Source organism: Chiloscyllium plagiosum, chromosome 39, assembly GCF_004010195.1.
Source record: "Chiloscyllium plagiosum isolate BGI_BamShark_2017 chromosome 39, ASM401019v2, whole genome shotgun sequence".
Classification (NCBI taxonomy): Eukaryota; Metazoa; Chordata; class Chondrichthyes; order Orectolobiformes; family Hemiscylliidae; genus Chiloscyllium; species Chiloscyllium plagiosum.
The window spans coordinates 82,134-95,221 of record NC_057748.1 but is presented as its reverse complement, the minus strand read 5'-3'; the positions used below and the strand labels follow the sequence as shown (position 1 = coordinate 95,221).

At 39.9% G+C, this 13,088-nt stretch overlaps 1 protein-coding gene across 6 annotated transcripts in view; it reads right to left on the bottom strand.

The window, feature by feature from the left end:
* Window positions 1-1,095: 1,095 nt before the first annotated feature.
* The window catches only part of LOC122542064 (transcriptional enhancer factor TEF-1-like), a 91,259-nt gene continuing 79,266 nt past the window's right edge, over window positions 1,096-13,088 (bottom strand). For all 6 annotated transcript variants that reach the window (XM_043679350.1, XM_043679354.1, XM_043679353.1 and 3 more), the window contains 7 exons: window positions 12,668-12,732; window positions 6,786-6,850; window positions 6,064-6,152; window positions 3,732-3,905; window positions 3,256-3,396; window positions 2,487-2,639; window positions 1,096-1,751 (listed from right to left, as the gene is read on the bottom strand). In XM_043679350.1, the coding sequence (XP_043535285.1) occupies window positions 1,638-1,751; window positions 2,487-2,639; window positions 3,256-3,396; window positions 3,732-3,905; window positions 6,064-6,152; window positions 6,786-6,850; window positions 12,668-12,732 (801 nt within the window). In that variant the 3' untranslated portion in view covers window positions 1,096-1,637. The remainder of the gene's footprint in view (window positions 1,752-2,486; window positions 2,640-3,255; window positions 3,397-3,731; window positions 3,906-6,063; window positions 6,153-6,785; window positions 6,851-12,667; window positions 12,733-13,088) is intronic.

The window sequence follows — 13,088 nt, the reverse complement described above, 5'->3', positions numbered from 1 at the left end:
GCTTTTGCCCAAAACGTTGATTTTCCTGCTCCTCGTATGCTGCCTGACCTGCTGTGCTTTTCCAGCACTACTCTGATGTAAACCCTGGTTTCCAGCATCACTTTTGCCCAATCCAATATGACTGCCTCTTTTAAAAGGGCAATTTTATGATGCTGGGAGGTAATCTTACTACTTTGACAAAAGAACGAACATTGAATTGGGCTAGTTAGACCAAAAATAAGCTGCATTGGCCTAGAGTCTCTAACTGTCAGGAGGACTACTGAGGTTTCCAGGCAAACGGCATTCTTTAAAGCAAATATTTCCCAAACCCTGAATTGAAAAAATTGCTGAGAAATGAGGATGAAAGTCTTTGCAAATGAACAATGTTGCCAATCAACCAACACTGGTATACAGTTGGCACACGGTTTATTCCTAACCCCTTGCTCAGTTTCTGTCTCTCACACACAATTTTCCCACAAAACTCCACATTCATCCCTCCCCTAGAATCCGGAGTTCAATATAGAGAGATGGAAGTGTGAGCAAAGGAACAAATATAGAATACATAAAAAACAATCTAGGAAGTAGCAAAAGAAAGATGGATAAATAGAGTGAGTGAGAGATGAAGACAGATAAAAGAAAAATGGGATTGTCTCAAGTTGGAACATTTAAAACAATACAACATTAAATGTCTTATTGTGGAGCAGGGAAGTGCTCAGTGTTCTCCCCAGAGTCCCTCAGCATTCAGAGCGGACATGAATGGAGTAAGGGTATAGCAACCTCTTGTTCTGGTTTAAACAATCACTGTGTCTAGGCTGACTATGATGCCGATAGCTATCTGCCAGGCACAGATAAGGGGAGAAACATTACTCCCAAAAATAATAGGCCCCTGGACAGAGCCCCACCAGCCAACTACCAACCTCACCCCCAAATTCCAACCAACCCTTCCTCGCCCGAGTACCCAAAGTACTGACAATATTCTGCCGACGTTACAGTAATCACAACTGTGTCCTAATGATGCAGTAAGTAGCAACACATTTTATCTCAATAATACATTGAAGCAATTGCAATCTGTTGCTTTCGGTCGGAGGGTGGTTGGTTGCAGCAGGATGACACTGATCCAAATAAATAATTTATTTACTGTTCCCACAGCGGTATGCAAGTATGGAGAGGTCAGAACACACACATGTTTGCCAATACACAGGGTGAATGTTTAATCTTCCAATCTGGTAGGGTCTCTTCCAATTTTATCCAAAGTTTGTTTGAACTAGGTGATAATCATTTCTAATCAACAACCAAGATAAAAGGAATCATTTGCTAACAGCAAACGTCAAATCACTTAATACACCTTAAAGGTGGAAGACAAATACAATGCTGCTGGGGCTTCTCCATCAGTCCAATCAAATTAAGATTACGATTTGGTTAAAGCCAAACATGTCCTTATTTTCACTGCACAACCTTCAAGAAAAGCTTGATGTGGCTGTTGTCACTGTAAACCGGATCACTAGAGTTGTTTAGTATTGTACAGAAAACCAGCCTCAGAGGTTGGGTTTGTGGTGGGTGAAATCGCAGAACGGCATATGGGAAAAAGATAGCACCTCAAACCGATCCAGATTCTCCTCCTCAATGTTTAGAAACAAAACTGAGAGCATGGCTTTAGTCTAATCTTTCACAAGTTTATAGATGTGATGCTGAGCTCCATGTTCACTAGTCGAAACTTCAAAGACGTATGCAACACACAAGAGGAGTTCTTGTGTGTCTCTGTTGGTTACCACCTGGAAAAGATTGAAAAATGTAAAAGTAATAATTCAAATGGAAACTGAACAGTGAGGCAGAGACAATGAGAACCAGATCATTAGGCTATGAAGTAAGACACAGGGAGAAACTGAACAAGTCTGAGATATGGCATGCTGTACAGATGTAAAAAGAAACTAAAGCTAAAAATTAAAATCCGAATCCAGGGGTTGAATAGGGAAATAAAGTAAATGGTTGTTTTGTGAGAATACTGTGTGCAGTTTTGGACATTGTGTTCTGTAAAGGTTACTAGAGTTATGGAAATCATGTGATACAGATTCAGTGGGGAAACCACTAATGATAAGAACTTATGTTATAATTAGCAACAACAATACCTGCAGAATGGTGAAATTCCCCAAGACACTATTCATCCCATACAGCTGTGGGAGCTGCTTAAGTTTAAAGTTAATTGGATATTCACATTTTGGAGAATAATGAGAGTCTTAAAGAACTAGGGCAATACATACTGGCATATGATGGGCATACATACTTAGGTCTGAAATAAAAAGTTCAGACAGAGGACAAATAATTATGGTATATATCATTGCAAATGGCTATTGAAGCTAATCAATTCACCATGCACAAGGATGGAATAACCATTAATAGATGAAAAATTCTGAAAACAAAAATAGGTAGCTGTGTGGATAGATCCAGCGAGAGACTGCCAGTGACAGTGGTGGATGAATTAAATGTCTCCTTTATGTAAATTGTTGTACCTGTAAAATGGTGAAATTCTCCAAGACACTATTCATCATGTATTTCTCTGGGAGCTGCTTAAGTTTGTGTATAAAGTTAATCAAATATTCACACATTGGAGAACGATGAATTCGGTACAGAAAGCGGCCATTTTCAAACCGGGCATATTCTGTCTGTGAAAGGAAAAAGAACATTAATTCACAAGGAACTGGAACACTGAAGAGCTGGAAATCAATGTGCTCTTGCTTTGCCAACAGACAATAGCAAGATTTACCACCTTATCTGGAGGAAACAGAAATAACAAGACTGCAATAAAATGTTAGGAAAGCTTTCCCTCTCATCTGTATGACATGGAGAATGAAACCTTTGGATATGTGATTGAAACTCCAATTTGGTTTTCCTTCTATAGAGCCATAGTATAGAAGGTCCTGACCTGCACCCTGTGCTCCACACCTGTGACACAGATGGGTCCTGGAGGTACTCACTTGGGCACACCTATGAGCTACTCCATAAGATAAACAAGAGGCAGGTCAGCATTCACACAATAGATAAAGGGCATAAACTGTGCAAGAACCCCATGAAGGGTTACAACATTTAAAAGGCACCAGGATTGGTATTGAGGAATACGGGTTGAATATAGCCAAACAGGCCTAGTTTAATTCGGAAAACCTGGTCAAAGTGGATGAGTTGGACCAAAGGGTCTGTTTTCCTGCTGTGTGATTCTGACTAAATGCAGAAAACTCAAACTTCTAGCCTACAAGTTGTCAAATCTTAAAAATGTGAACTTACTTCAACTTTTTCTACAACTTGTTTTCCAAAAGAGCAGACCTTAGAGGAACAGGTAATGGTCATGTTCTCAGCACTTTCATACTGGCTGGTGACTCCATAGAACATACCTGCTTCATCTTGAGTATGAATGCTAAGATCAGCCTACAAAAAAACACCAAGAATTTGGTCAGCTGCAAATTAAAACTAAACACTTTGCCTTCTCTGTTTTGATTTAGCATGAAAGTTTTTCAGTTGTATCTTATCCCTCTGGCCGGAGCGGTGTCTGATCGCTGATGGAGACGAGACTTGTTATGCCAATCTTTCACACTATGAAGTCAGAGAAAGCCATCCAAATGCCAAATCAAATGCCTCTGTAAAGTTCAGCTTTTGTGACATTGTGTTGACTTCGAGGAAAGTCTGTGTCATGCAAGGAGATGACGCTGCTTTTCTTTTAAAAAAAAATCAACAAACCGAGCTCCTCAATCATTTATACTGACCCAGAATTTTACAAGGAAAAAGGTGTTTGGTGTTCCTTTCTCAAACAACTCCTTCAATCCCCCTTTCTTCTCTGGAAATTTATCATAGATTTGGCGAATGTCAACTGATTCAAGTAGAGCTTCATTATAGGAAGGACTTGACTGACCGATGTGGACAAAGAGATGTTTATTGTACTGCAAAAGGAAGATCAGAAAACGCACAAGTTTGAATACTCCACATGATAAATTTCAGTTAAAAATGGAGGACACAACTAGCTATTAAACTGTTTTAAATCAACCAATGATTCTAGACCAGGTCAGAAAAAGGGAGACTGAGATCTTCAGAGACAGGGCAGAATCTAGTATATTATTCTTGGAATACCCAATCCAAGATCAGAAATAAAACAGAAATAACTGAAAAGGTTTAGCAGGTCGAGCAGCATTGGTGAAGAGAGAAACAGAGTTAACATTTCAAAAACATAACCTGTTTCTCTCCATAAACGTTGCTTGACCTCCTTAATATTTTCCAATTTTTTAGCACCTGCAGAATTTTGATTTTATATTAATTCAAAAGCAGCACAGACAGGTTCTAAGATCAGGCTACATGCTGCATGACTAAATGTGTTTGTAAAAGGTGGGTGACAGTGACAGAGGATTAAAAGAAGTGAAGAAGCCTATAACTAATATCAGGAATGGTTACAATTCTATTTAAAAGCTACTCAGACATAAGTATTGCATACATGCCCAAGCATACATGAGTGATGTGGAACCATGAAGCATCTTTAAATTTAAATAAAGATAAAGAGTATAAAGACAAAGTTGACTAAAGTGGACTGGGAAAATCAGTTAAATGGTAAGATGGTGGAGATGCAGTAGCAGACATTCAAGGAGATATTTCATATTTCTCAAAATTACAATACAGTGGAGAAGAAAAACTACCAGACGATGCACCATCCATGACTGACTAAAGAGGTTAATACTGGAACCAAACTGGAAGAGCATGTTGAACAATACTTTGAGAATTAGTCACCATGACTTGGAGGTGCCAGTACTGGACCGGGGTGGACACAGTTAAAAATCGCACAACACCAGGTTATAGATTTATTTGGAAGCACTAGCTTTCAGAGCCCCGCTCCTCCATCTGATGGAAGAACAGTGAAGAAAACTAGTGCTTCCAAATAAACCTGTTGGACTATAACCTGGTGTTGTGAGATTTTTAACTTTGAGAATTAGTGGTAGCCCAGAGATTGGAAAAATGTTTGAAATTCTGGAGGAGAGAAAACTAGCAAAAAAAAAATGAACAGACAGTAAATTCTCCTAGAATTTTATAAACAAGAAGGGAACAGCTAAAGTGAGCATTATTCCCTTAGCATAGGAAATTGAGAAATTAATTTGGGAAATAAGAGAATGACAGAATCTTTGAATGAGTATTTTGTATCTATCTTCAGATATTGTTTTGTCTTCCATAGAAGACAAAATATCCCAAGAATAGGTGAAAATTAAGAGGCAAAAGTTAAGATCTTCAAACAGTCATCATTAGAGAAAGCTAATAAAAACAGAAACAATTTAAGGCTGACAGCCTCATGGTCCTAGGGTCAGAAATGGGCGGGGCAGCAGAGGTAGTGAATGCATTAGTTGTATTCTTTCAAAACTCCTTAAATTCTGGAAAGGTCTTAGCAAATTGGAAAACCACAAATATAATATCTGTAAGGATGGAGGGAGATCAAAGGAAACTATAAGCCAGTTCGTCTAATATCTGTTGTTGAGGAAATGCTCAAATTCATTAAACAAGTAGGTCACTTAGAAACTCTTAATAGAAAATCATGGAGATTCAACAGTTTTGTGAAAAGGAAATCATAGGTGACTAATTTATTGGAGTGGATTATGAATGTAGCAAGCAGGGATGTCACATACTTGGACATTTAAAAGACATTTAATAAAAATGCTACATAAAAAATTACTCCAGAAGACATCAGCTCATGTTATTGGTGGGAGATGTGTTAGTATGGATAGAGATGGCAATGAGAGAAAGTGAGGGCTGCTGATGCTGGAGATCAGAGCTGAAAATGTGTTGCTGGAAAAGCGCAGCAGGTCAGGCAGCATCCAAGGAACAGGAGAATCGATGTTTCGGGCACAAGCCCTTCTTCAGGAAAGGAGATGGCAATGGCAAACTCTACAGGACATCAGCAGCAATGGAGAAGAAGAAAGATGCATTAATGACAGCAGAATGAAGCACATATTGCAAATACAGCAACACTAATATCTTTAAACATTTCCAAAAGTCTTTGCCTAGGCCAGATTTTCAACCATTTCTCACCTGACATTACAAGATGACTAACAAATGTGCACTTACAGTATCCGGATCCCTTTGCTGCTCCATGAAAGCAGAGAATTCCACAAGCCTGATCTTTGCAGATCCAATGCAGTGACCCTGCCAAGCCGCTGGTGAAAGACCAACACAAGTATTGTCATATTCCGCAAGGGAGAAGAACAACTTTAAATCTATTAATCCATGTCTTTTGTGGCTCTGGCATCAGTGTCTCGTAGGTTTCACTCTTTCAGCAAATTATATAATTTAATTTAGTAACCAGCCAGTCTGCCTGTGTTAGTCAGGAATTACTGACCTTACAGTTCACTTCTCTCAGGTTGAAAGCAATTACAATAATGCAGAGGAAGGGAGGTCTGCAGATGCTGGAGATCAGAGTCGAGTAGAGTGTGGGGCTGGAAAAGCACAGCAGATCAGGCAGCAGCTAAGGAGCAGGAGAATCAACATTTTGAGATGAAGGGCTTACGATCAAAATATTGATTCTCCTGCGGCTCTGATGCGGCCTGACCAGCTGTGCTTTTCCAACACCACACTCTCAAATTAAAAATAATGCACTGAGTTAGCTGATCTGAGTCAATTGCAGTAGAGATCTGACAATTTGCTATAGTCAATCAGTAAAACATTGAGGAAATGTTAGTGCATAATAGGATCAATGAGTAACAGCACCATTAACCCAATACTGCATAGCAAGAAAAGTCACAAAGCAGCACCAAATTAAGACTGTATAACACCAGGGTAACCTTTCTTACCCAAGAGTGGGGAATGGTTTACATTTGGTTGAACAGCAAATGGTTGTAGGATGAAAGGTTTCACACTGCAAAATAAGGATACAGGTTTAATTTGTAAACAATGACAACAAAGTCCCTGAACCCAGCACTGCTTCCTGTGGAAACAGTCAGTCCGTCAGTCACACTCAACATACATAGGTCTCATACCATGGATTACATCATAAAACAAAAATGACGTTCTTTGATATAACGTTTATTTGGAACTTGAAGACACTGCAGTTAACATTCTTCCTGTCAGTCTGCCAGCAGAGGACGCAGAGCAACCACAAAAGGGAGTTAGGATTCTGGTCAATGTCACCTGATAGTTTCTGATTAATGGCATGTTCTCAGTGGAAAGCAAAACAAATACACCTACATCCCAATGTGAGTCAATGCTTTGAGTTTCAGTCGTTCGATATACAATCTGTATGCTTTATTTATTTAAAGAAGATGCACAGAGGATTGGGAGACAGAGAGCATTAGAGAAAGAAAGATTAAGGCGTTAAGTGGGGTCAGAGTGACCTGGAATACAACAAGGTTTAAGTTAATGTTACATACGTGCACTGTAAGCGTAAGTGCAGAATTCAAGATTGACAAGGAACAAATAGCTGTATGGGAATAGCGTGTCACAACAATAATGCAGACTTAGTTCAAAAAGGATGGGACTGGGTGCTAAATGTTTCTGAACACACAATGTTCAGCAAAAACAAGGGGAATAATCAATACTGCCATCCTCATGTTTTTTAAATAACCTATTATGTTGTTGGAGAGGATATTCTGGAGAGTTAAGGGTGAATCTATTGTACCTTAACTAACCAAATAAGAGGTACCCGCACACATCTGGGTGTAGGCTATGAGTCAGCAAATACTGGGAAAGAAACAGCCAAGTAAACTTACAGGAAAATTCAAGGGCCATTAAGAAATGAAACAGTAGTGGTAATGAGCCATGCAAAGGTCAGGGCAAAACTTTCAGAAGTGTGTTCAGTACAGTTTTCTTGAACAATAGATTTCTGATCTGATGAGAGGGAGGCTAGGAATTGTTCTGGTCCTTGGAAAATTAGGTGATAGAAGTGTCAGTAGGAAATATAGCTATTTTTGATTAGCTATAGAAAATTATAAGTAGTGGTCGGTCACAAAAATATTGAATTAGAAGACATCAATTTCACTGGGATGAGAACATATCTGTCCGTGATAATTTGGAATAAAAAAAATTGATAAACAAAAATGTAATAAATCAATGAGTTTTTTTAAAAAGGGAATATAACTTAGATGCAGTTGAGGGGAGGATACATTCCAAGAGGGGAAAATAGTAGGGCACCTAGAGCTCTGTTCCCAGATAATGAAACAGAAAATAAAGGAGCACATGATAAAAATAAAACAACATGCTGAGAAAACTGAGGCAGCATTCATGGAGAGAGGAAACAGAATCAACAATGAGTCCAATAAGTTTCTTCTTCAGAATAACTTTAGAGTTACATCAGACTTGGAACATTAACTTTGTTTATCCCTCTCCACAAAGACTGCCAGATCTGCTGAGTTTCTCTCGCACTTTGCTTTTTTTTCAGATTTCCAGCATCTGCAGTACTTGGCTTTTATTTTAGCTTGGGATAAAGTTCAGGTTGACATTACGTGAGAAAGTTCAGAGGAGAGGTGGAAAAAATATAGGCAAAGCCAAAACATCAAAGGTTCAAACATGGAGTGCCATTGGGATCAATGCAGCAATTATTTACAATCTACATACATCACTTGTTTGAAAGGACCAAATGTGTGGTTATTAATTTTATGTCATCTGTAAATTTAAGAAAATTAAATTGTGTGGAAGGCAGAGTTCAACTGTGCAATTTAGATAAATTAAATGTGTGGGGAAAAATTGGCAGGTGGAATCTCATGTGAGAAAATCTAAGCACTTTTGCAAGAAAAATAGAATATTACTTAAACAGAGAGGGGGATCTGGATGGCTTTATACATAAAAAGCTAGAATGCTGGCGTGGCAAGCTAATGAATGTTCTTTACTGTGAGAAGAAGGAAATGCAAAACTAAAGAGGGTTTGCTACAATTAATTTAAGGCGTTGGTGAGACTACATCTGGAGTACTGTGTACAATTTGGTTAACTTGAGAAAGGAGATATAATAGCAGTAGATTTAGATCCACCAACTCAAAACCTGTTGTCTGTAAGGTACTGTGGACCATGAGCAGAAGAGTTGTATTCACTCACAATCTGTCACCTTGTGGTTCGCCATATCCCTCACTCCACCATTATCAGCAAGCTGGAGAATCAACCCTAGTTCAATTAAGGTTTCAGGATAGCATGCCAGCAGCAGCATACCTATAAATGAGGATTTGGAGGAGCCAGTGTTGGACTGGGGTGGACAAAAGTTAAAAATCACACAGCGCCAGGCTATAGTCCAACAGGTTTTTTTGGAAGCACTAGCTTTCAGAGCGCTACTCCTTCATCATATGGTTATGAAGTATGATTATAAGACAGAATTTATAGCAAATGTTTACAGTGTGATGCAACTGAAATGATATATTGAAAAAGACCTGGATTATTTGTTAAGTCTCTCACCTTTTCAAATGACCATGTTGGTTTCAGTTCTTTCCTATGTAAATCCCAGAACTTTTTTTAAAAGTTACATTCTCAAATGAACTTTAACAATAGATGCCATGTTGGCTCAGATAATGCATTGAAGGTGTGAGCTGCCCTGTGTGAAGCTGTCTGTGCCCCAATGTTCAGACTGATTCTAATCTAAAAAAGGGATTTACAGAATCTTACATGGATTCATGCAGTTTGATCAAAATAAAATGTAATTCTGCAAGTACAAACTCACCCAACAAACTTATATGGAGTGTGTGTGGTGGGAGGTGTGGGTGAGTGTCTGTGAAAGTATGTGAGTGTGCGTATGTGTTGAGTGTAAATGGGTATAAGTCTATGGGGTGTGTGTGAGCGTATGACAGAGAGCCTGCAGGAGTGTGTGTGTTAATGTCCTGAAGGTCTGAGACCAAATGTCCCTGACCACTGAAGTACTCCCAACTGGGAGGGAACACCCCTCAGCCTTGGATCTTCGGGTGACCATCCTCCAAGGCGGACTTTGGGACAGGCAATAACACAAGGTGGCCCAGCCGAGGCTGATAGCCAAGTTCGGAACCCATGAGGACCTCAACCGGGACCTTGTGTTCATGTCACACTACAGGTGACCCCACTACACTATACACACACGCGCACACACACACTTAGGTACTCCCACACAGACCCTCTCTCATACACACACACGCGCGCACACACACTTATGTACTCCCACACAGACCCTCTCTCATACACACACACACACGTACTCCCACACAGACCCTCTCTCATATACACACACACACAACCCCCCCACCCCCTCAGGCTTGTATTCCATCACACCCACACACTTTACCAAGCTTTCATACACGCAAACATTCATGTGCACTCACACATATGTACTCACATAAGTCTATGAGATGAATTTGCATTTGCAGAACTATTTTTGCAGATACATTCTATTTTGTTCAAATAAAATGCACAACCTGCAGCAGTCAGTCCATGCAATATTTTGTAAATTCCTACTTTGGAAATAGAACCAGTCTGACTCAAGATTGGGATACAGACAGACTCTAACCGCACATCTTTAATGCATTGTCTGAGTTGAGATGTCACGTTTTGTTATAAAACCTTAAGCTATCTTGAGAAAGTGACTGAAAAGAACTTCTGAGATTTATTATTAATGGACTAAAACATTCTAAAAGATGAAATACTTAACAACAATCCAGGTTTGCTCAATATATCATTTCAGTTGCATGACACTGTAATCTTTTGCTATAAATTCTGTGCCCTATACTCCACAACCATCTGATGAAGGAGCAGCACTCCAAAAGCTAATGCTTCCAAATAAACCCATTGGACTATCACCTGGTGTTGTGACTTTTAACTTTGTCCACCCCAGTCCAACACCAGCTCCTTCCCATTTCTGAAGTGAAAACAGAGGGATTTTCACAGTGTTACTCAAAATTATAAGATGTCTTAGCAGGGTAGCTAGACAACAGATGTTGGTGGAAGGGTCAAAAACTACATGATGCTGATTTAAGGACACTGGTAAAAGAACCAGTAGTGACATTGAGGCAAATGTTTCTTTATGTAGTGAGTGATTAGGATCCAGAATACACAGCCTGCAGATGGATTCAATTGTCACTTTGAAAAATGAATTCAATGAATAAAGAGAGAATGAACATTTTCAGGACTATGGAGAAAGGACAGGGCAGTGTGACTAGCTGAAGTACTCTTGTAGAGAGCTGGCACATTGTTGATAGGCTGAATGGCCTCCAACTGCAGTGGAACCACTTGTATGGTGCTGTGCAATCTGCAGATGATGTACAATTTACTGCAAGTAACCCGATGAGAGGTTGAACCATATGAGATTATCCTTAGTCTGGGTTGGCTTCAGTTAGTACAGAGTTTGTTTTGGTCTCTGATGAATCAGGCTGGATCCCTGCTTCTGATCATCAGTCAGTAACTCCTGCTAGAAAACACAGCCATAAATACTGCTGGGGACTTGAGTGCAAATAGGAAACAAGTGGTAAGAATAAATGGACCATTTCTACACAGTGTGGGTACCACAAGGATCAATTCTTGGACCAGCTATTCACAATATATGTTAATGATTTAGATAAGGGAACTAAACGTAATATCTCCAAAAGTGCAGAGGACACCACGTTGGGTGGGAGAGTGAACTGTGAGGAGGATGCAGAAATGCTTCAGTGTGATTTACATAAGTTGAGTGAGTGCATGGCAGATGAAGCATAAAATGTGAATAATTGACGTTATCCATTTTGGCAGATTATCTGAATTGCTACAGTTTGGGAAAGTGGTAAATGCAATAAGACCTGTACCAGTTGGTGAAAGCAAGCATGAAAGTGCAGCAGGTGATGACGGCTGTAAAAGCTATCGTGGCCTTCACAGGAAGAGGAAGAGGATGAGAGTACAGAAGCAGGGATACCGTTCTGCAGTTGTACAGGGCCTTGGTAAGGCCACACCTGGAATATTGCAGGAAGTTTTGGTCACCTTATCTGAGAAAGGATATTCTGGCCATGGAGGGAATGATTCCTGGAATGGCCAATGAAGAAAGATTGGATTGTTCAGGACCATATTCACTAGCGTTTCGAAGATTTTGGGGGTAACCAGGTAAAATGCAGGATGTTCCCAATGACTAAAGTGTCCAGAACCAGTGGTCAGATCCTAAGGATTGGCCATTTAGGATTGAGAAAAGGAGAAATATCTTCACCCAGAGTGGATTTCTCTGCTACAGTAAGTGGTTGAAGACAAAACATTGAATATATTCAAATAAGAGATATAGTTCTTAGGGCTAAAGGGATCTAAGGGTATGGGGTGAAAATGGGAACAGGGGACGGAGTTGGATAATTAACCATAATCATATTGAATGGCGGAGCAGGTTTGAAGGGCCCAATGGCCCACTGCTATTTTTTGTGTTTCTAAATACTTCACTTTTGAATAGTCTGCCCAAGTTGGTTGCAGAATACAATAAGGCAAGGCATCAGGTGACATTTAGAATACCATGAAAGTCAGCATGTTCAAAGGATGCAAAAAGAAAAAGGTGTGTGATAATCAAGAAACAGCAGTCCCATCAAAACCTACACTGGGGGAAATCCTTACATTCAAAAAGAGACCTATGCAGTAAATGAATTTCATTTTATATCCAGAATAAGAGTTTTGGTAAACTGTCAAGTTTTGAATTGGAGTTTATAAAATAACATGAAACTCCAGTTGTAAAGTGTAATTGTGATTGCGACCCCTCCCAATACACTCTGCTGTCTAGAGCTGTACCTACTCTTGTGAGGAGCCTGCTTCCCCCGAAGTTACAGCACCTGGCCAACACTGAAAGAACTCAGGAGTCTGTGGAGAAAGAACAAACATATAAAGACATAAATAGAAGAAGGAGAAAGTGAGGACTGCAGATGCTGGAGATCAGAGCTGAAAATGTGTTGCTGGAAAAGCGCAGCAGGTCAGGCAGCATCCAAGGAGCAGGAGAATCGACGTTTCGGGCATGAGCCCTTCTTCAGGAATGAGGAAAGTGTGTCCAGCAGGCTAAGATAAAAGGTAGGGAGGAGGGACTTGGGGGAGGGGCATTGGAAATGCGATATGTGAAGGAGGTCAAGGTGAGGGTGATAGGCCAGACTGGGGTGGGGGCGGAGAGGTCAGGAAGAAGATTAGGAGGGTGGTGCTGAGTTTGAGGGATTTGACTGAGACAA